The sequence below is a fragment of the Diadema antillarum genome, unplaced genomic scaffold (genome assembly GCF_040938485.1).
Source record: "Diadema antillarum isolate AM-2024a unplaced genomic scaffold, OU_Dant_1.0 seq00001203_RagTag, whole genome shotgun sequence".
Classification (NCBI taxonomy): domain Eukaryota; kingdom Metazoa; phylum Echinodermata; class Echinoidea; order Diadematoida; family Diadematidae; genus Diadema; species Diadema antillarum.
The window spans coordinates 259,706-284,831 of NW_027271996.1; the positions used below are offsets into that span (position 1 = coordinate 259,706).

Below are 25,126 nucleotides of genomic sequence, written 5' to 3' on the forward strand. Positions count from 1 at the left end.
GTGAATGTAGCAATATTGATAGAACACATCAGCAAGAGTTTGAGGAAAATTGGACAGTCCGTTCAAAAGTTACGAATATTTTAAGTATCTGCACAGTCACTGCTGGAGGAGAAGACTACTACAGTGTATGATGTCACATGCGTACAACTATATAAGGAAAATAAAAAGAGAATTTCACAAAACTTTACTTTTTGAATAAAGTGCACATTTCTTCGACGTGCTACTGACGTAAGTTAAGGGTAATATTATTCCCCCTGCCTTCTGAAAGAGAGAAGTCGAGTGTTCTTTTGTTATGCGAGAAAAATGGAAATATGTTGAACTTTCTTTATTCTTTCTTTATATCGTTGTACTCATGTGACATCACAAGCTATAGTAGTCTTTTCATCCAGTCGTGACTGAGCAGAAACTTCAGAAATTCACAACTTTTTAACGGATTGTCCGATTTTGCTCAAACTCTCACTGATGTGTTCTATTAATATTGCTGCATTCACTCAACCCACATGTCTATGAAGGTGAACTTGTCCTTTAAGCCACAATAGCACATGAATCTAACAGCAGAACACAGCTCATGTTTACAATTGATCACCTTCCTGCGGGTTTATTGTATTCTTTCGTCATACAGCTATGTTGAGATGTCCTCAGCTTAACACAAGCTTTCTTCTTGCTCTGGATTCACTTAATTCTACCTCTATTATATAGTTTGAAACATTTGCCAGAGCAAATTACCAAAATAACAAGTTACAGTAAGTTTTTCCGAATCGAACGTCAGCAACCTGTAAGATATACATGGTTCTTATAAAGGGAAAGTAAGGGGAAAGGACCTGAGCTCAGCAAATCAGGAAATTCTCTCCTCCACACAAAAAGCCAAATATAAGGTTTATAAAAGAGGACCTACTTCAAGCCAAGCAGGCTGCGTACCTCGTGTCTGTAGTCAGAGACAAAGAGTAAATAAAAGAGGTCCACTTTTACCCAATCATGGTTGTGGCCGGAATTACATAACTTGTGTGTGACTTTGTCCGGCTGACTTTCAATAAATTCATAAGGGAAAATCATCATCCCATCTGGACTGCCTGTTCCAAGCTTTTGTTTTGTTGAAATGGGCACTTACTGTCCGAGGCACAAAATCTGATAACTCTGGTAGTTGACACTGACTGGCAGCCGTCTCTGCCTCTGGGGGTGATTACATAAGCCAACTTGACAGAGTGATACAAACCTCCTGTCAACTGAAGTTGATGGGGGGGGGGGGGGAACTGAGGCCTCGGATATGACTATTGGTGCTCGCTTGGTACGTCCAGTGGGTAAATCACACCAGAAATATACAATTTCATCTGAGACATGTTTTCATGTCACAATCAATGATATGGCGGCCTGGATATTGAAGGGTTAATAGGTTAACATACAGAAGTGTATTCTCAACCTGAATGGATGCAGTGGAAATGATACAGAGAAGACAGAGGTTGATTATACAAAACACAACGCACACCACACCCTCAAGAATAACTCCACTAACTGTCAAATTGACATCTGCAAAATCATTTCTAATTGGGATTTTCGAATATTTTCACTGCATATCACATGTAGGCAACAACTTCTCAAGTAGCTGGACCTGTGCTATCAAAGTGTTTTCAGTCTGCGTTTTCAATCTGCTGAATGAGAACACTGTTCTAGTGAAGTTCAATTCTGGTTCATCCAACATGAAGGAAAATTTGTCCAACAATACAAAAAAACAATACCAACTAGAAATGTCGCTACGGTGACTGGTATACCTCCGCCATAATGCATAAATCTCCTCATAGGTCTATTGTACATGTGGACAAAGTGTGTTTGACAGTTTCACATACTTGGCAAAATATTAAGATGACATGTTTGTCACAAATATGTTGAATGTACACCTTCCTAGACCTAGTTTGGATCGGATGAATGGGAGAGTATGTATTTGGGGATTTGGGGATTCGAGGACTTTTTACTTGACTTTGACCCTTTTATAAGTTTATGCATTAAGGAATTTGCAAGGTATGGAGAAAAAGTGCAATTTCTATATGTAATAATAAATTGTTATCATTTTTACCTGGCCTTTCGCCCATGACCTGTAACCCTATGACCCTAAAATTCATAAGAGAATCACTGTCAGGCAGAACATGAATACTAAAGACAACTTGAGCCAATTCCGATCTCTGACCTTTTTACCTATTGCCTTTTTTGGCAAAAAAAAAAAAAAAAAAAATCCCAGAGAATCTCTATTGGGCAATGCATGTATGCACGAATTTAAAATGAAATCCTGCAGGCACTGCATGTATATGAGGGAAATAGTCAAATTTTGAAGAGTTGACCTTGAACTTTGACCTCTAGCCTTTGACCCAATGACCCCCAAATTCCCTAGATAATCACTGCCAGTCAGTACATGCATGTGTACTATGTTCCATGAAGATACCTGGAACCATTTCCAAGATATGGAGAAAAGCGAAATTTTAACATTTTCACTTGACCTTTGACCTCAAGTCCCGAAACTCTCACCAGAGAATTCTAATTAGGAAGTACATGTATGCACTAGGTTTCAAGAAAAATCTTCAGGCATTGCATAGATATGGGGGAAATAGTGAAATTTTGAGCATTTGACCTTGACCTTAGACCTTAAGCATGTGCACCCAAGAGTTAATAGGCACAACTTCACCCCCTCATACACATACATGCCAAGTTTCATTGGGATACCTCTGAAGGTTTTTTAGTTACGCTGTCCACAAAATTGATTACGGACGGACGGAACGACGGACAACCCGAAAACATGTGCGCGGAGGCCTAAAAAATACCAAAAAAAAAGTGAAATAGATGTAATATTAGTCACAATCACATTTTTGATTCGACGAAAAATAATATCACCATTCCCCTTCTCAAAATCCTTGTATTAAATATTTTTATCTCATTATACATGCCAACAATATAGGTTTTTCCGCCCAATTTCATCAGATTTGCATTCGAATTGATGACAAGGCGTTCAAATTAAAGGGATTATTGTACTACTCTCACGGTTCATTTTCAGTCTTTGAGTATTCGATTTCATTTCATGTCATTCCTTTTTAGATTTTATTTCATTCAATTTAGAGAGAAATTCATTCAATTAAACGGCTAAAATTTGGCATTCAATTTTGCGCCAGTTGAAAAGACGTTCAAATACCAGTTTCAATTTCATTTATAGGCACACAACTTTGACCTTTGAACGTTCAAATAAAATTAGCATAACCAAGTCCTGTAATTCTATGCAGTTCTTACGTTGATGAATGGCAAATCCATTTTCACTTTATTTCCCCCATCAAAATGGATATCACACTATTTTACAGAATGGCCCGAGAATTCGTACGTTTTTCGTAAGATGGTCCTACATGCAACTCATGGCACTCTCAAGTCATTCGTAAGAAAATTTTAATCTTCAAGATGGCAATAGTGCCAACGAGACTACAACTGCAGCTGCATCTTCAAGTAAAGGAGGACATGAAGGAAGGAGCTCGAGGTTGTTGCTCCAACTCTCCCCCTCTCGCTCCTTCCTTCTTATCTTCCTCCTTTCTTTTCTTCCCCTTCCCCCTTGGATTGCCTTCCCTTTGGTCCCATATTTAACAGAGATGATTTCTGGTCGAACACCTAGAACAGAGTGAAGATTTGAACTTCGCGCGTTTGGCTTTATACCCCCTAAAATTCAACAGTTGTACAAATTGTGTACCTACGCCTTAATAGTCCCTCACGACCACCTTACAAACTCGAAGAGTTGTTCGTAAGAACGCCGTACGAATCTCCGTTCGTATGGCATTCTTACGAAAGACGTAAGAGCCCTCTATGAACGACTTAAGGCGTTCTTACAATCATCGTAAGAATTCAAAGGCTTTTAGAATTGTCTCTCGACCTTAAAAAAAATCTTGCGTGGTTCTTACGATGTTCGTACGACGTTCGTACGGCCGCCTTACGAAGAGAGGGTTTTGTACGAAGTAAAAAAAAAATCTTGGACAAGATCATCGACCAGCCTACGAACTTACGAACGGTCTACGAACGGCCTACGAACACTGGTTTCGTACGGCCTTCTTAAGAAGATCTTACGAAATTTTCTAAAAATTGTTCGAACGGCGTTCGTAGCAGTTCGTAAAGGCATTTGTGACCAAGCCTTTAGCGTTTTGAATGTTGATCTCGGTGACCATTAAAATTCGCTCGAAAATGAATGCTCGCATTATTGAATCGAATGCAAATCTGATGAAATTGGGCGGGAAAACCTATATTGCAGATATGGTTCCTTTTCTTTCCCAGAGTTGTCGATTCCACATAACATTATTTGTTGTCATGTGTGTAACCTCTTTTTTTATAATGTCAAGTAAAAAAATGCTGTGGAGATTTCTGATGTGCAAGCAAATGATAAATGTGTTCTTGACAAGCACAGCATCACTTTCCTGTGAAAATATGTAACACCTTTAAATATATATTTCTATTACTTTCCTATGTTTACTCTAACGAAATTTTTGCTGTTATTTTCATACTTCTGATTCTTATATCATCACAAAGTCAGCTTGATCATGCATCTCTGCTTTACCATACAAAGAAATGATTGCTTCAAAGATATGATCAGGACATCTATTTATGCCCAAAATATATTCACATCTTTGTGTGTGTGTGTGTGTGTGTGTGTGTGCGCGCGCGCGTATGTGTGTGTACGTGTATATGTTATCTGAATACAGTGTGTACAATGTACTTACTGTCTAAACAGTTCGGTCCTCTGAAATTGTTTGGACAAATACACCTGCCAGTTTCATCATCACACACTCCACCATTGTAGCATTTGTCACAGATTCTGGTGCAGTCAGGGGGGCCCCATTTACCAGCTGGACAATCTACAAATAAAATTAAAAATGGGATCATAAACATTGCAACTGAATTTAACTTTGTTCTATTTAACTATAGAAGCCATAGTCTGTGTAATCGCGTAGATTATTAACCCTGAGTTAATTTTTTCCCTTTGTTCTCTGATTTCATGAATATCATGCAAAAATCATGGCTGTAAGATTTTCACTACACTAAAAAACATACCGAAGTTCAATAATGCCATCACATGTTCTAACAACAATGTTAAAACTGATCTTTGACCTCTAATCTTGAAAAAACTTAACACCAAAGTCAAAGTGGCAGATTTCCCTTTCTTGGATATTTTTGTTCTTTTATGTTGGATTCAATCTTTACTGAATGCCAGTCATTGCGCTGTTTCGCATGTAAACCTCGTCCCTTTACCATAATCTAGGGACCTTTTAATTTTACCTTCATGAGCCAATATCTAATCAATCAATTACTTTGAGGTCACAGAAAAATGTCCAGAAGTATATCATGACAACTTATACTCTTCCAAGTTTTTGTATGTAATATGTTCTACTGTAAATTGCCATTGTTGAGTTCAGACTTTTATACATTCCCCCTACATGAGATTGGCTGAGTGTGAGGGCAATCTGCTCTCTGTGAACATTTCCTGCACCTACACTGTACTGGTCAGAAGGAGGTCAGTATGCACGTTTCTAGTCTTTCTCTCTCTCTCTCTCAGTTGTCTTGTCTAAAGTTTACCCACCCATATCCCATTCTGCTCACACAGGCATTCCCCTTGGATAAAATCAGGTGTACATAATTTTTGGTTATTCGAAGGGATCGATGTTATCAAGGTGATGAATTAGGGGCATTCATTTATTTATTTTTTTTTTTTTTATTTTTTTTTTTTTTGGGGGGGGGGGGTGAATATACACAATGCGTATCAGAAAATGTCTTGTATGGCGATCTTGATGATTAAAAGCATGCAGGATGGGTTATTTTAAATCGTATGCACATGTATTAATTAAAGTAACAAGGCACAAAAGATGAAAGTGTCAATAGAATTTTTCCTCACACAAAATACAAACTACTACACTGTATGCTAAACTCTGATACAGAACCACAAAGTTAAAGTAACACTAAAAAAAAGTCATGTTCCCTTCATTTTTTCGGTTAATATTATTTTCACATTACAGCCTAAAAAATCCCAGTTCCTTTTTTTTTTCTACGTTACATTACTTTCACATCAAAGCCTATCTTGCCTCAAATAACATACCACGAACAATAAGTCTGTACAGGGCTCCCCTTCCTTGGCCTCTCATGTCACTGTAGTGAATCTCATAGATGCCTTCATCCTCAGCCACAATTGGATCAGAGAATGTGAACGTAGTGGTCGTCTGTCCTGACACAGGAGCTCCTCCATCTTTTCTCCAGACAATGGCTCCAGAAGAACAACCAGGACTACTTGTAGCTATCATTTGAACTATCACTCCTGTGTCACCTACATTCACTGTACGGGTGAATCTCCCATCCACAGGCTCAAAGCAGGCTAATGCATAGAAATGGAGTTTACAATGCATCGATCATCAATACATCATGTTTAGGCTTTCCTGACTACACGTCGAGGGTAGTATGCTCTTTCTCCTTCATACCGTTTACCTGCCAGTTAATCTTGGGAAAACGGTATAATACACCAACAATCCCTTTAACCTTTTAATTGAATGCAATACTGGCATAAATCCTAGATAAAGCAGTCAGTCAAGTATGTAAAATATGGCTTACAACTGTGTTCATATCATAATTATAAGAAGTACCAATAACTCGCACAAGATTGTTCCTCATATTATTCTAAAATTGTATGCGACCTGGGAGCTTATCACCTTGATAACAAACTATTAATTGAAGGAACGCATAAGATAAATCCTAAATTAATTTCACAAAAGTTACATATAGTGGGCGTCAGTTAATTAACAGAGTGCTGTATCCTACTGAAACCACAGAAACAGCTAGATTTAGATGTTTTACACTTTTGCAAGAATGTGATCAGTATACAAAAATCATTTGTTTTGTTGACCATGCATATCTTAAATAGCACCCACTAATTACTACTCTCATGAAAGGTGGCAGGAAGAATACATGTGTGCAACTTTCAATGAAGCAAGAAATTTACTAACCACCTGTACCGCCCGCACGGAAACGCTGTTAGTGGGAGGTTTGTTAGCGCTAACAAGTCACTAACAAATCAGCCACCAACAGGATGGGCAAAATGACCGCACAGAAAGCGCTGACGGGCGGACGTCCACTTGGGCGCGGAGAAGCCCAGGAAGGGTTGCGGAAGAAAATTCTGTCATTTCGGCATCCTGTCCGCGTCAGATGCGGAATAAGTGTGTGAATCGGCTTGTCCTGGGACATTCCTAGGAATGTCCGCGGATCGTCCGCGGACTGACTGCGGACATTCCTAGGAATCAATCCGGAAGAGCGCGAAATACCTCGGAATATGCTAATCGTAGCCGGGCAACGCGGAAACATTTAGGATTACACCAGGAATGAACGCGGACAATCAGGATGCCTTCCGGACAACATAAGTTAGACGCGCGGACAAACTGCGAACATTACCAGTATGAATTTGGCGCTGACTTTGAATTTTTCTCATGAGCTTTATCCATCGTGAAGTACATGCTTTGTCCGATACTTCTGCAGAGCATGCCAAAATGATTCTAATCGTTAAATTTGTTTTTCTTTCTCTCATTTTTAATGCGTTGTGCATCTCTATCTCTTATCTTGATCACTTAGAACAGTTTGCAATGATTCAAGTCCGAGAAGTTATTTTTTTTTAATGCTAAGAGCTTACTATTATCAATGAAGTGTAAAAATGGGGAAATATTTCTAACCTACTTTTATTTTTATTTTTGAATATTTTGGATTTCAGCTGGGCTGTCAATTGGACAATCCAGTTTATTTGCAATTAAACAAAAAAGAGAAGATAAAATCATTAGGTGATAACAACTACGAAAATCATTCAGGTAAAAAATTTCTGAAATGATTTGTGATGCTTAGAGTGTACATAAATATATACACTCTTTCGAGTTCATAATTTTCATAGAAGATCTTGATGAAAATCAATGTTTTATACATACCATTTTATCAATGGTAATTTAATTGGCTATTAACCTCGTAGGTCAATATAACACAAAACCTTACACATGGGTGGAAAAATTCGTTTGTTTCCTCCAAGGCACAAAAGTAAACATTGCAAGAATTGACGTATTGCCTTTCATTTGCAAATGCCCTTTAAGATAACAATGATTACAAAAGACAAGTTTAACACAATGAAAGACATGAATGAAAGCAAAAATAAGATTTCGTTCTCTTTATCTCTTTATAACCTCAAACAAAATCAAAGTGGGAAACTAAAGGGGAAATTGATTATTTTCTTTTGACAACTCAAACTTCAAATGGCATAGAGAGCAAGGGCACAAATATGATTAAATGAACACAATACAGTTCTTTCATTCATTCAGTTTAGTTATGTTAGAATAGATGAGACAAATTCAAGAACCAAATGTAATTTAAAGTTTTCCTAATTTGAGAAATCAATTCCAAACCCTATCATATATGTCAAATTTGCTTTTTTTCCCTGTCATTTCACCTGAAATTTGATTTGACAGAAAATTCTTCATTTTCCTCCATTATCTTTAGCTTTCATCGTTATTTTGGGCTTTAAAGATATTACATTGTAATGAGACCATAGGTATATTTTTGTAATTGAATTCACGCTTTTTATTGTGTTCAATTTGTCTTTTGTTCTAATATATTGTATCATAGAAGAGCATTTACGTATGAATGACAACTTGTTCATTTTTAGATAACACATTAACATTTAGCCAAAAATTCTATGAGAAATGTAAACTTGAAAAAGTGTTTACATGCACTTTTTTCTGAGTGTATTTTCACCTTCTTTTGTGAATTTTCAGCTGGGCTGTCACATGGGACAACCTAGTTTGTTCGCAAATAAAATAAGAAAACAGCATAAAAGAAAATTTACCACAGTAGTTAATGACAACGATGAAAGTCACTCAGGTGAAAAATAATTTCTGGAAAGATCAAATCAACATAAACTTATTAGGAGGTGAGAGGGGCTGATTCCTCCTCTTTCTGGTTGCTATTGGCACAGTCTCTACTGCCTTCTTCTTTGCCTTCTGGGACCGGGAATTCCTTAAGGCCGTGTCACACCATAACGCGGGCTTGTGGCGAGGAGGTAGTTTCCAGCACGTAGAAGATTTTCAGCGGGCGAACAAGAATGTTTGCAATTTTCGTTCATGCCTTGTCATACCGTACGGGGGAACTTCTGCGGCTTGACTTGCGGGGAAACAAATTTACTCCAAGGAGCTCTCCACAGTTGGTCCGCACCTGACAGTATCTAGCGCGTAGTTACCCGGAGGTGCTCACGCAAGTCCGATTTAACCGCAGCCAAGTTTTGAGCATGACCAAAACTTTTTCCGGGTGAGTCGCGGGAATGCCCGTAGAGGTCCACGCAGAACGCCAGTAGGAGACCCTTAGCGGCAGTACTTCCCCGGCAATTCCCACGCAGGTACTTCGCAGTCCCGTATGCAGCCAAGATAATGAAATTCTGTGAGATTTCAGCCATTCCATTAGAGGAATTCCTTCACTAAGTTGTCAGCCCCCACGCGACTGGTACAAAGGTCACACAGTATACTCACAAGTATAACGCGTCCAGCAAGTAAGACACATGCGCTGACTCGCACAAATCCTTTTCCGCCCTCAGGAATGTCCGGTATGCTAGAAAATCCCTACACGTAACAAGCCCGAGTAGCTTGCCCGGAAAGGTGTGACAGGGCCTAAACACGGTTGCGGGTAAAAAAATATGCGTGCGCACCTCCGAGTGACTACTTTTGAGATACATGCTAGGTACTGTCATGTGCGGATATCTACGGGGACCTCCGGGTAGTCAAAATTGTTCTTTGCAAGTTGCACGCAAGGCTGGTGTGACACGGCCTTTAGATTTACCTGCTCTTCATCACTTGACGAAAGGTGTGGCTGTGATGGGGATATTTGCATGGGGGCCTCGCCTCCCTTCTTATTCTTTTTGCGATTCATTGGCATGACGCTCGCGGAACGTGTCGACACTTTCCGTGTCTGGATCACAAAATGTCCGCATCGGTTCCGGACACTTGCATATATAGATCCGCATCGGCTCCGCGTTGTCCTAAAACATTCCTGGTGTCTTCCGCTTTCATTCGCGAAGCTTCCCCCACACCGCGGGATTCTTTCCGGAGCGTGTGCGGAAGGAGCGGAAGGGTTCCGGACGCGCAGGCGGGATGTCCTCAGGACATCGTCAGGACAAGTTGTCGAAGGTGTCTGGAAGTTCATTTCCGCGTCCAAATTTGGGTCTCGATCAAAATTTGGACGCGGAAATTTTTCTCTCTCCCGAAGGTGCGGAAACGCCCGGACACGTTTAGGACAGTGAGCGGACACGCTCAGGAACGTGCGGACAAGTTGCCGAAGGAGTGCGGAATACCAAACTTGCTTTCCGGGTCTTGTCCGCGTCTTGTCCGCGCCCTAGTGGACGCCTGGTCTAACAGCGCTTTCTGTGCGGTCATTTTGCTCGTGCTGTTAGTAGCTGATTTATTAGTGACTTGTTAGCGCTTAAGCCCCAGTCACATATTGCTCTGCGTCCGGCGTTACGTCAAAAAAAGTCATTTTTCCGCGGACCCCCGCGGATCCTTTGCCGTCACCAGAAATTTGTACAAAACATACGGGGAAAAATGCGGGCGATACGGACAGATACGACCAGATGCGAATACTTGCGTCCACTTGCTAATATTCTTACGAATTGGCACATAATAGTTCTGAACACTTGCGGAGAGTTGCGGATATTTTCGGATAGTTACGGATAGTTACAGATTGTTATGAATAATTATGGACAATTTGGTTTTCTCTTACGATCCCTGCTAAGTCAGTGTATTATGACAGCAAGGTTATCACATTTTGGACTGTCTTACATTGTACACTGGGGAAAACTGAAATTGAATTACGTACAAGTTGTGAAAAAATCGTAATCCTTTAATTTGCTTTACAGTAATAAAAGATATATGAAATTTTGCACTTGAAGTTTGAATTTTGTTTGTGCAACTCAAATATGAATAAACGTCATAAATGTAAAGAATATATGTGACCGTGCATCACAAAACGAACAAAAAGTCGCACACACTGATTTTGTGTGAGAACTGAAAATAGGTGAAATGGGTCAACCGAGCCGATCTTGACTTGGCTACCCTGGGTAAATAAGGCCTTATTATTATTATTATTATTATCATTATTATTATTATTATTATTATTATTATTATTATTATTATTATTATTATTATATTATTATTATCAATTTCAGTTTAATCTGATAATCCCCTCATTGTTGTTACTCCGGTGGTTTCCATCCTGTTTTTTGTCCCATTCATCGCACAACCAGCACGGCTTGGTAAAGATTAAGCGCTTAAATAGACACTGTACTTCATAGCCTCTTTTCTCAGTTCACACTTTTTGTGTTGAGTGTGTGCATTCTTTCCAATATTTAGATAGGTTAGGAGAGTCCATTTGATTTGAGTAATACATCATTTTAAAGCTTAAAGTCTGCTCTTTCAGAATATGCTCTCAACTAAAATTTCATGTGTGGCGACTTTTTGTGTGTTTTGTGGTGCAGGGTCACATATAACATCACTATACCACAAATAAAATACAATATAGATCGAAAAGTTAAACATTAGAGTAAGAAAATATTACTTGCAGTCATGGAATAGACAAACTGTGGTTACGCTGTCGTTGTTCAGCGATATTCATGACTTACTGGGTTATGTTAAGGAGATATTTATAATAAAGCAATGCTTATTAAATTTACAGAAAAAAAAAGACATCAAGACTTTCAAACACCCCTCCCACACCCAAGTACAATATCAAGAAAAAAAAATGTAATACACATTCGATGGAGCATAAAGTGGGTAAGACTATAGAGAAATACTAAATTCGTTCTCATTTTATGTAGTTGCCCCTGTCCCACACCTTCCCCGGCCAGAAAAGTGAATAAATGCTGTCACCCCATCCCCTACCCAAAATATTGCTTTTTTCGAAAAATATGCATTCGAAGAGAACAAGAAAAAAAGTTCAGCACCAAGAGTCAACCGATGTCATGAGTATACATGGTATATGGGTGCCACTTAAAATGACCATTAATTGTGGGAGAAATTTCATAATTTGACCACGCAGTTCTGCCTCTCCACCGCTCCGACTGTGTTGTAGCATTCCTTCAGGTAAAGGCGCTGCAGCTTGGCAACAGGAGTAGTGTGCCTTCCCACGAGTCTCTGTGTTCCCATGCGAGTGGAAAACGGAAAACGTCGAAGGACGTTATTGTCCGCAGCACCCGTAGCTGTCCGTAAATATCCGTAAGCGGACGAAACTGTTGTGATACGTTAACTTGCGGTTAATTTCGAATACTTACGGTGGACGTAAGCGAACGCAAACGGACGGGAGGTAAATTTTTTTTTGCGGATGGTCTGCGTCCAAGCCACGGGTAGTTACGTTCAGTTACGGATAGTTACGTTCGGTTACGGTTACTTGCGCAAGTTTGCATCCGTGGCATCCCTCTGCGAAATTTTGAACATTTTAAAATTTCGCAGGTTTGGTGACGTCATTTTGCGTTTCTTTACGGATGAGTTACGTACAGTTACGTCTACATACGTCCCTGCGGATGCCTGCGTCCACGCTGCGTCCCCCTGCGTCCACTCATTCGTATCTATCCGCGGCGGACGTAACCCATCGTAAAGCACTGTGTGACTGGGGCATACAGGCCGTGTCACACCTTTCCGGGCAAGCTACGCGGGCTTGTGGCGAGGAGGTAGGTTCCAGCACGTAGAGGATTTTCAGCGGGCGAACAAGAATGTTTGCAAGTTTCATTCATGCCTAGTCATACCGTTTCTGGGGAAGTTTTGCGGCTTGACTTGCGGGGAAACAAATTTACTCCCCGGAGCTCTCCGCAGTTGGTCCGCACCTGACAGTATCTAGCGCGTAGTTGCCCGGAGGTGCTCACGCAAGTCCGATTTAACCGCAGCCAAGTTTTGAGCATGACCAAAACTTTTTCCGGGTGAGTCGCGGGGATGCCCGGAGAGGTCCACGCAGAACGCCAGTAGGAGGCCCTTTGAGGCAGCACTTCCCAGGCAACTCCCGCGCAGGTACTTCGCAGTCACCGTATGCAGCCAAGATAATGACATTCCGTGGGACTTTGCCATTCCATCAGAGGAATTCCTTCACTGAGTTGTCAGCCCCCACGCGACTGGTACAAAGGTCACACAGTATAACCGCAAGTGGAATTTAAGTAGAACGCGTCCAGCAAGTAATAGACCAGGAGCTGGCTGCTGGTCAATTTACCCCACCAAGTCCAAAAGGTTTGACCTCTCAGAGTTGCTGTGACCACCCTCCTCATTGAAAAAATGGGCGTCAGCCTGGTCCCTGAGGGCGGGTTCGGCCCCCAGGGACCCCTCAAAAAGGCCCTCCGGCGGGTGTAATTTACCCCATGGAGCCCATGGACCAAACTTGGCCTAAATGAATGTCCTATGAATGTACATAATCAAAATATAAAAACTGACAAAATATCTGGTTGGGAAAGGGGTTGCCAGACCACTTGTTTGCAGGTACAAAACCTCGTTTTTGGTCACAGAGTCTGCGCCAAGACTACACTGTCCCACAGGCCCTGTACTGTAGTGTCTCCCAACAGTCTGTGGGACAGTGCCAGTTAGTGCACATAGTAGTCTTGGCGCAGACTCCTTAATGCTCAACAAGGGTTTGTGCCTACAAACTACCTGTTAAACCCTGGGACCCAGGGTAGTTTGCGTCCAGAAATTCACCACACACACACACACACACACACACACACACACACACACACACACATACGCACACACACACACATACGTTCACACATGACTCCATGTATACTATACCGTAACACAAAACATGTTCACTGGTTTCTCCATACAGCCATGATACCTTGCATTATCATATAAAATGTCTGACCTATAAGATGTTCATACTTTCTGATTTTTTTTATGGATACTCTGAATACATCTTTAAGCAGGAGCAGTGAAGAGATTTTGAAATTTGAGTCCAATTGTATGGTGTTTTACTGGCCACACAATCTGCTTACCCTTTATGATGTATCCATCTTATGTGACAAAAAATATACATATTATGATACATATATATTTTGGGAAAATGCTGAAATAGGCCGTTTGTTGTTAGTAGACATCAGTTATATAATAGCTCAAATCATACATCATACTGGCTGATAGACCAGTATGTTTTTGTATTTGTATGAAACAAATTCATTCCAAATACTGGTCAGTTTAGGAATCATAGATTGTGACTGAAACATGTGCAATGCTTATTAGGCCTAGGGTATACATTATACTTAATTTATGTAGGCTTTAGTCTACCGTAGAGTGTGATGCTTGACTTCATGTGTAATTGCCACGGTTTTGAAAGACAGCTAAATCATAAACATTAACTACATTGTTCTGTATATGGTATGGGACACGCTGAAAGTGTAATATCTTTACTGAGGAGTTGACAAAAATTCTGATATAAAAGAGAACACAAGAACACAACATGTAAATGCTCTCAACGTGCATGCTATTGTTAAAGAAAGAAATTAAGCTAGCATAACTTTCAGCTGGTAATTTCATGTTTCAGTGTTGTGTGTATATGTCCAGGGTTAATGACAATCATACTATGATGTGCTGTTTGCAGTATATGTGACACCATAGGTTGAGTTTTGTTTGTGTTGGGCTGGGGAACTGAAGATGAAGTATCTCCAGAAATAGGGAGTTACCAAAAGCGCTGAAGGAATAAAGAGACCACAAGACCAAGTTAATGCTCTCAGCCTATATGCTATATATACAAAAGAGAGCTATTTCAGTAAGCTGATGATTTCATGCTTTAACTTGGTTTGTAGGCCTACTGACCACTGTCAATGGCAGTGTTTGCAGTATGTGCACCATTTGTGTGGGTATGGGACCTATCACAAATAAAAAGTACAATATATCTCCAGAAATAAGAAGTTGACCACAAAAAAAAAGTGCTGAAGAAATAGGGAAAACACAAGATCAAAGTAAATGCTCTTAGCCTGGTTATTTTCATTACAGAAAGTTAGCATTCTATTGTGAAGCTTGTTATTTGATGTTTCAAGGAAGTTCAGCAATATACATGTATATAATCTATATAGAACACCATGATTATGTTCATTACTCGTATTGATATGCAGATATTTGTCCAAAACTATGAGGTCACATGCACTACTGAGTATGAAATTCATTTCCAAAACCATTAGGCTCCATTTCTTAGTGTAATGTTGCAGTTATTCTGATTTGGAATTTATTAGAGTCAAATAAAGGAAATGTTGCAATGGATGCTGTAATCCTTGCCTATTTCATGCATCGCAGGGTGGTTTATATCAGCCAAATACACAACAAGTTTTTAGTTTGAGGTTTTCAAAAGAATCTTATATTATATGAGGATTGAGACTTGTTATTTGTATTCAAAAGAGGATATCAAGCAGGAGAAAAGAAAGTAATCCAAACTATTTCCGACTTCCTCTTGTCGACATACATTTTATTAAAGGTATGTTTAATGCACTGTTGATGAAAAATTAATGCTTACTTAAATCTGTTATACAAATGGCCTTTAGTGCTGTTGTGGTTGGTCTGAAATTGAAGTCTACTCACAACAAAGGTTTTATTTTAGCATTTTCTGAAAAGCTCTATTTGTGTCTCATTAGGTGAATACATCATACAGAATATATGAGTAGGCTGGGTGGCCAGTAAACATAATACAACTTCACACAAATTTCAAATGTCTTCAGCGTTCCTTATAGGTGTATTGATAGTATCCATGTAAAACATTCAAAAGGTATGAACATCTTATAGGCCTGACATTTATTATGTGCAAGATATAATGTCTGTATTGAGAAAGCTAAGTAACATGTTTGGTGTTATGGTATATACATAGAGTCATGTGTATGTGTATGTGTGCATGTGTGTGTGTGTGTGTGTGTGTGTGTGTGTGTGTGTGTGTGTGTGGTGAATTTCTGGATGCAAACTACCCTGGGTCACAGGGTTTAACAGGTAGTTTGCAGGCACAAACCCTTGTTGAGCTTTAAGGAGTCTGCGCCAAGACTACTACATGCACTAGTAACTGGTACTGTCCCTCAGACTGTTGGGAGACGCTACAGTACAGGGCCTATGGGACAGTGTAGAATTGGCGCAGACTCCGTGACCAAAAACGAGGTTTTGTACCTGCAAAGAAGTGGTCTGGCAACCCCTTTCCCAACCAGGGCCCCGTTTTATCAAAAGATAAAATCGATTTTATATTTCCTTACCACACAGGCTGCCATAGACTTACAGTTGAAATCAACTATATAATCAATTTTAACTCTTCATAAAACAGGGCCCAGATATTTTGTCAGTTGTTATATTTTGATTATATACACCCATAGGACATTCATTTAGGCCAAGTTTGGTCCATGGGCTCCATGGGGTAAATTGCACCCGCCGGAGGGCCTTTTCGGGGGGTCCCTGGGGGCCGTACCCGCCCTCAGGGACCAGGCTGACGCCCATTTTTTCAATGAGGAGGGTGGTCCCAGCAACTCTGAGGGGTCAAACCTTTTGGGCTTGGTGGGGTAAATTGACCAGCTGCCAGCTCCTGGTCTATAAGACACATGCACTGACTCGCCCTAATCCTTGTTCGCCCTCAGAAATTGCTGCTATGCTGGAAAATCCATACACGCAACAAGCCTGCGTAGCTTGCCCGTAAAAGGTGTGACAGGGCCTACACATGGTTGCGGGTAAAAAGATTTGCGTGCACACCTCCGGGTGACTACGGGTGAGATACGTGCTAGGTACTGTCATGTGGGGCTCATTCGGGGGACCTCCGGGTAGTAAAAATTGTTCTTTGCAAGTCGCACGCAAGGCTTGCCCGGAAAGGTGTGACACGTCTTTTACAAACCTCTCACTAACAGCGTTTCTGTGCGGTCGGTACTGGCCTAGAGTTTGTTAATTCAATTCCCATTCCTACTCAAGTTGAGGTAAGTAAATGTGCACATTCCCACCTATCCTGTTGTAGTACAACAAAAACAAACATAGAGAAAATGAAAGAGAAAACGAGAGGTGGCAAGGGGAACACTGTATATTAAAGGGCCCCTGAAATCCAAATGCATGTTGATTTGTGTTACTTTATGTTACCCTCAACATCAATTTTGCGGTGAAACGAATATCTAGAAACACTCTATATACTTTTAATAATTTTTTGTTCTGTTTTTGTTTGAATTACTTAGGAACGCCAACAAATAATCCTTCCCACCAATATTCCTCTTGTGACCTCATCTGTCAATCATTGCTAAAGTACTGAAATGTTTAACAAAAGACATTGGAATGCACCTTCCCCTCGACTCAGCGTAACTTACATGTTTCGATTTTGCGGTGAAACGAATATCTAGAAACACTCCATATACTTTTAATAATTTTTTGTTCTGTTTTTGTTTGAATTACTTGGGAACGCCCACAAATAATCCTTCCCACCAATATTCCTCTTGTGACCTCATCTGTCAATCATTGCTAAAGTACTGAAATGTTTAACAAAAGACATTGGAATGCACCTTCCCCTCGACTCAGCGTAACTTACATGTTTCTGTGATATTAAGGTGATTAACAAAAGACATGGCGAGGGAGCATACAAGTGGGGCATGGTGCCCACCTGTACAAGTTGAGAATCCATCCCCCTAGGCATGCTACCTGCCAATTTTGGGAAAATCGGTCATTAAGGGAGGTGCATGCCAAAGGGATGAATGGTGCCAATTTCAACACATTGACATTCTATAAATATGCTAAGGATGATATCTGCCAAGTTTGGTGAACTCAGTCATGAGGTTTTCTAAGCAATATTGAAAAATAAGACGTTTAGGCACATCGCACAATAAATGATCTCGAAAGCTCATTTCGGCAAGCTAAAAAAAAAAGATTCCTAACTCTATGTCTAGGATAGACTACTGTAAAACCTGAAATTTTTGTGAATTTTTTCGAGGAGCCAAAATTTGCAAAAACAAAATGCATGTGACAGTTCTTGTCAACATTACAAGTTTTATGCATCGAATCCCAGTTGCAATTCCCGAAAATATCATGCCGAAAAAAAAGGCTGTTAGCTCCAATTTGTGCACATTTTGTGCTGCAAAAATATTTCTAATTTTACAGCATTCCTACAAATTTAAAGTAGACACTGTCATCTGTCAGCTACAGCAGCTATACACCATTATAATCAAATACCGTCACTTCTTTTGAAGAATGATGATATTGTCTGGTCGTCATATCCTTCTTGTGAACCGCGGCAGTAAAATGCTCCAAACCCCTGCTCTTCCCAGTCAGAAGTGGGTACAAATCGTATTCGTCTGACAGCATTTGCAAGATTCTGAGCTGCAGGAGGGTCAGGTGAAGTGTCACTGGGGATTGGTGCTGTCCTGCCAAAGTCACGTGAGGCAGCTGAAGATGGAGAGCTTCGATAGCAAAGCAACTGGATGTTACTTGTTTCTTCGATGTTCGAAAATCCAACTGATAACACTGTGATGTGGACTCTTTCACCTGGATATAGACACATCACAATCATTTGAATTCAAGAAAGTAATATAAAATATACACGAATTACAGCATCATTCAAGCAGTACATCAAAATTCCTTTACTCAGTTCCATATAAAACCTGTCAAGTTATAGTTTCTTTCTTCTTTTAATCACCAATGAATCTAGCGGTCAAGTCATACATATTTCTAAAAGAGATCATCGCACCTTTAAAGAGTTGGATAATTTTGTCTTTCATTGTAGGGAGAAAAAAAAATCAGTCCATAAAATATTCATACTGTTGCTGTATATAAATACAGCTATGTACAATGTTCTCGTAGACAACATGATTAATTTTGAAAAGAGCATTAAAAGGAGTATGGAATATACTACATATGGAGAATATTATTTTAAGAAAACTGATAAAATGATATGACAGCAATGAAGGTCTGAAAGCAGCTGATATTTTCTTGCAAGTGTGCAATTTAGGCACTTGTGGAAAACCCATTTATTGCATGCCATTTGTTTCTCATTTCATCCACACTATATTTGAGTTGACTTTGATAAGCAGAGTAAAGGTCAGACAACTGAAGGGTAGAAGCTGCATTAAGATTTGGACATTTGGATAATATGAAAGTGAAGGAATAGTAGTATACCTTCGATGCATATAGGTATGGTGAGTTGATGTCATCTTACAAATTGACCTCCCATTGGTTGGTGCACGAATATAAATGATTATTATGAAAAGTATGTGTTTGGTCAAGTTATATTAAGCAAAAATATATATTTCATCATCTAAAGTCATCATCACTAGCTAGATTATTGTATTGCAATATAACTTCACATGAAGGAAATTCAATGCATTCTTATCTTTTCATGTCAAAAACAATATAACATTTTGACTATAGGTTAACAGAAGACTTGGCATCATTATGTTTCCTACTAATATCTGTCACTCTTAAAATCAAAACTGTAAAAACTTTACAAATGAACAATAGCCTATTCTAATTGAAGGTGTAGAGTAAAGATTTTGTCGTTCATATCTTTGCTCATGCTGCACTATAATTGTGTATATAAGTAAACACAAAGGTATCCTAAGATTAGTGCCAAAACTATTGAGTTTAGAATAGACCTCTTCACCCAGTTATATGAATGAATACTTCGGCAATCAAAGGCGTGACAGACATCAATGTTGTGTTCGTCTATTGTTTGCTTTTCCGCAGTTACTGTATAGTACTATGACTAACGAAGTGGCAATAACAGATTTGAGTGGGTGTAGCGGACGGGGTTGAGATTAGAGTGGGTTCATAGTTAAGACGCACTATCATGAAGTGGAATAAACACAAAACAAGTGCAGCAGCAGCACATACAGCAGGATTAGGAAATAGTCAGGGTGTAGAACTGAAGAGTTTTGTGTAGTGTTGAAATTGTGCAAACCGAACAGCACGGAGGGGTCATTCTGCATGCATGTGCAGTTCATTGCAAAATTGTGCATGTTATTCTCTAGGCCCAAAATTTTGAGAAGTTTCATTACAGTGTGAATGGACACTTGTAATTTTGCAAAGTGTCATTTTACAAAAATTTCCCAATAGAATGACCCTTATGAAAGTGTATTATTTGACCTCAATGTGTTAGTACATAGATGTCATTCCAGTGCAATGAATTTCAATCCTAACATTTTTATTTCAGCAAAATTTTTGATACACATAGATAGCTGGCTTGAAGCTAATTGGGGTCATTTCTCTTTAAAGTGTTCTAAAAGATCGCACCGTATTTAGGGTACAACGCACAATGAAAACAGAAAATAACCTGACATCCTTGACATGACCCCTTTTAATATGGATATTATATCCACTTGCAATTTGTATGATATGGCAGACAAACAAACAGGGGTATCATACACAAAGAGCAGAGAGTCCTTTTGAATGACTGGAGGGAGAGAGAGAGAGAGGGTAGAAAATGTGCACAAATTATAGTCCTGTGATTCAGACCTCAATCCCTGACAGTAATAGAAAAAGTGGCAGCTCACAAGCTTAATATGCCTCCGTACGATTATGCAGTGAAATTAAGAATTCCATTACTTGAATACATCTTATTTACAGAAATGCTCCTAAATAATAATATGTTATTCTAAATGATGGCTCAATTTGAATTTCTTTCAGTTTAATTCAATCATGTACTTTATACTGAATTGAATTGAATGGCTGCACATTGTTTTCATTACTGTAACTCCAAGCTAAGTAATGTCTGTAGTGTAGCCAATGATTCCAGCCAATTTAGGCCGCAATGTCATTTTTACAGATTAAGAGTAATCATCACCCCTCTCCCCCCGTCATAATTGTCAGAATCAGCTTATTTGTCACTGATGTCCTAGTGAACCCCTGTAAGAGTCATAGGCAATGATGTGAAGCTCTACAAAACTTGTGAACTTGTATGAAGAAAGACGAAACAACGTAGAATGAAAACTTTGTGGCAGGCACCTTAGTTACAGGAAGTAAATGTGTGCATTGATCCTTCTATTCACTTTGTAGCCATGAATATGGTGGCACACGTCCATGTACATGTATTTGTCGCAAGCACATTTATATATTTTTTATGCTTGAATGTATAGGCTAGGTAATCACACTTTTTAGTTTGTAAATATTCATAAGGAATTTTGTAGCACTTTCTGAGTGCAGAGGTATGTTACAGTTTGAAGTACACTAACTAAATCAAAATGGCAAGCTTTTTTAACGAAAACGTTTTGAGCAAAATGACTTTCAGAAGGGTATTTGCATATACTCATTGACTGACTTTTGTGTGAGAATCAGAATGAACTGCTTAATCTTGCATGGATGAACACATATTAGAGACAAAATATTGGCTGATGATATCATATTGGCTGATATCGAATGATTTTAATTTGATATGAATATTGAGTTATTTATAGAGAGAGAGAGAGGGAGGGAGAGAGAGGGAGATGAGAGGAGAGGGAGAGAGGGAAAAAAAGGAGGGAAACATAGACACCGTGAAACATACCTAGGAAAGAGGGATAGGGAGGGAGTGAGGGAGAAAGACAGAAAGAGAGAGAGAGAAATGGGAAGTAAATTAACAAAAAGATTGATATTTTTTTTTGCAATCTGAAATGTATATCATGATATTGTGCAATATTAATCTCGCGATTCTTATTTCAACTGTAATATTTTATATTTCATAGAATAAGTCGTACACTTCATTTGAGTTTGTTATGGATATTTATGTGTATAGTTCATCTGTTTGTACATGTATTCCTCTTTTGAGCTTTTTTATGTATTCTTTTATATCATTTGCTGTAAAGCATCACACTTCGGCCTTTGGCTGCGACGATGCTGATATCAATAAACCATTTCAATTCAATTCAATTCAATTCAAAATGTGACCCGGCCTGCATCACAAAACAAACAAAAACTAGCAAGACAGATTCTGAAAGACAAGACTTTATGCTTTAAAATAATGTATAACTCAATTCATATGGGCTCTTTTAACCATCCGAAATATTGGAAGAAGCACACACTCTGGTAAACTTATACTGAGAAAAGAGGCTTTGAAGTATAGGGTCTATATTGAAAACACCTATAGGGCCTAATCTTACACCAAGCTGCATGTGCTCTGTACGATAATTGCGATGAAAAAAAAGTAACAGGATGAAAACGTCATAGCAACAGCGGTGAAAGGATTATTAGATTACGCGGAAATTGAGCATGCTTTATTACCACATTCTATTCTTGACTAATGAGATCTTTCAAAGCAGTAGCATCAACCTTTCTACAGTTATCTGAGTTTGAAGTGAAGAGTGAGTACAGGGCATTTAAGAAATGGAAAGGGTCCTCTTAACTATGCCTAGTCACACTATCAATTTAAAAATGGTGTTGTCAAAACTGCTAAAAGCCCAGTTTCCCAGTCGTTTTATGATCCGAACTTTAATGCAGAAGAAGAATTGCTCTTCCAGAAAATACACGCACACACACATACAATAAAATCAAGATTGTCTAGGTTAGCCCTTTTCTCCTTGAAACCTCACATAAAATTAGGGCATGCGACTTTCTGTTGGGTTTGTGATGCAAGGTCCTGGTAACTCGTTTCAAAAGTCACAAGAGTTATCTTGGAGGGTCTTTAAAACATTCTGTTTCTGATGTTCACCTTCGGTATTGTTGTTGTGTTATCATCCATCCTTTAACCCACTCAGACTTATCCTGAAATTTTTCAGGTCAGATGAACACATCTTTAGGGTAAATTGTTATTTTCCATCTCTCTTTAACTCTACAATCAATTGTTCAGTGAATAACAAAATGGCATCGGATAGTATTGCCACAAAAATGTAACAGATAAATATTGTGGACAGAAGAGGGAGTTGTATTGTGGTTGAGTGAGCACACATTAAAGATGAAGCAAGGAATGCGATTAAACTGTGCTGTTTATGTCATAAGGGGGTCAAACAATGGATTATGAAACGTCAGTACCTTGATTTTTTTAAATTTGTTTGTTTAGTTATCGCAAATCTTCATAGAGAGTGGCCTGATCAGTATAAATATAATTATTAACAGCATAAGATGGACAAACAAGTTTCAAAACGACACAAGGTAGACAAACATTAAACAATCAGAATAGAATAAAATAATACAATCATGTAGATTTAAAATAAACTAACCGCCCGTCTTCCTCAGGGCTCTGTTATTCGTTAAATCCGTTGAACATGAACAGAAAAAAAACCACGAAACAAAACAAGCAAACAAACAAACCAAATAAAAACAAAAAACAACTTGTTTAAAAGAATGTACTCAAACGAAGCCTATAATACAGTTAGATATAAAAATTGAGTGAACGTACATGTGCACATAAAAAAAAAATATTCAAATCAAATTAAAAGAACGTATAAACATCTTTTAAAAAAAGAAATGGTTCAATTCTTGCTAAGGCGACTGCCGCGCATCAATTTACCACATAATGAAAAGTTTCGTACCGCAATGAGCGAAAAACCACACAGTTTGTGTGCGGACCGTGTAACGCACAAGTGAGCATCACCGACCACTACTATAGAGGTCAGTGGTGGAGGATCCGGCACAGTGTTCGGGCTCATTCATCGCGCTTAAAATGGGGGTGTCGTATGAACAGAAGCATCCCATTAATTGTCCATGCAATGTTTACGTGTTGTCGGTTTCCGTGTTGTCGGTTCGCACAGGGAGCAAATCACAGAACTCTCACACAAGTTCTGTGGAGCAAATGCGTGAAAGTTGTAATGTATGAGACAATAACTTTAACCAGATACAAAATTCACAGACACCCCAAATGATTTTTGAGACTTTTGAAAACTGGCCATCTTAATGTTTACTCATCCATCATGCATGACTTAATAAATCCCTTTGTTTCACACAGATTAAGGGAAGTAAATATTCTCCGAGAATGTAGAAATGTCCTTGCCAAATGATTTTGCTAAAAACCTGTTCAATCAGAAATTGTGCCATTATTGTAATTATGATGTTCATTCATGGAAGTCCAGGCTGCAGATTGCTAATTATAGTTTGTGGGTCACTTGTACTAGCAGTTGTTTTTTAGTAATATTGTTGTTAGGATTTTTTAAAATTAATTTACCTTCTTTTTTTTTTTACTTTACCAGCCAGCCATTATTGATGTAATTATTGTAACATGAACAGGTGGGCAAAGAAAATTGAGCAGCCATAACAATTCAAGGAGGTATGCATAGAAATAAACAGCTTACAATAATGTATAATGTTATTGCAAGTTAAATGCATTAAAATATTATGAGAATTGTTCTCTAAATCCTCAGTGATTTGGCTAACAATGGAGATTATATTTCTATTTTTGCATTTAAAACCAGAAACGTTTACACTGTTACAAGTTTTGCATTTTAAAGACAAATTCTCAGATATTAATGTACATGAACGATCACGATGTGTTAGTAATAGTATAATGATTTCCTGCATGCTTGCACAAAATTATCAGGGTTTTAATTGAGGTATAACACCACATAAGCCTTTAGATCAGAGCAGTTGAAGTACTCAATAAAGCCTCTATGATACGAGTTTTTATGTTTAAAGATGAATACACTGCACGAGTGTAAATGAATATCAATGATGTGTTGGCACTCAACATAATTCTCTCAGCAAATTATCATAATTTGATCATAGTCATTTATTTACACCAAATAAAGCAATGAGACACTACAACTAAGCCTGTGATCTTGATATTATACACAGTAAATGTACATGTGATTGATAATGATACACAAACTAACCAAACGTGATATGTTTGTCATTTAGGTTATAGCACATGTACCTGATACATCATAGCCTTTACATTGACAGTAGTATGTATGTGTAGTTGATTTACCAAATTAAACATATGTTAGTACAGTGCCTTGATCACTATCGTACAGTGTACTTATAGTACATGTACATACAAATTGTACATGTAGCTGATAACGCTGAATTAAGCCTCTATCTTGATCAAAGTATATGTAGTTGATATAGGGCTACAGTACCATGCAGGTACAAAATTAAGCATCTCTGTAGTACAGTATCTTCCTTGATATTTTACCTCATACTTATTTACATGTAGGTTAATGCCCCTAACTGGCCTTTATCTCGATCATAATATGGTG

General features: G+C 38.7%; 1 protein-coding gene across 1 annotated transcript in view; it reads right to left on the reverse strand.

Moving 5' to 3' along the window:
* The window catches only part of LOC139744690 (tyrosine-protein kinase receptor Tie-1-like), a 40,287-nt gene extending 16,699 nt beyond the window's left edge, over positions 1-23,588 (reverse strand). The window contains exons 1-4 of the mRNA XM_071655113.1: positions 23,534-23,588; positions 18,204-18,515; positions 6,101-6,373; positions 4,731-4,865 (exon numbers count right to left, since the gene is read on the reverse strand). Of these exons, the coding sequence (XP_071511214.1) occupies positions 4,731-4,865; positions 6,101-6,373; positions 18,204-18,515; positions 23,534-23,588 (775 nt within the window). The remainder of the gene's footprint in view (positions 1-4,730; positions 4,866-6,100; positions 6,374-18,203; positions 18,516-23,533) is intronic.
* Between the last annotated feature and the right edge of the window lie 1,538 nt (positions 23,589-25,126).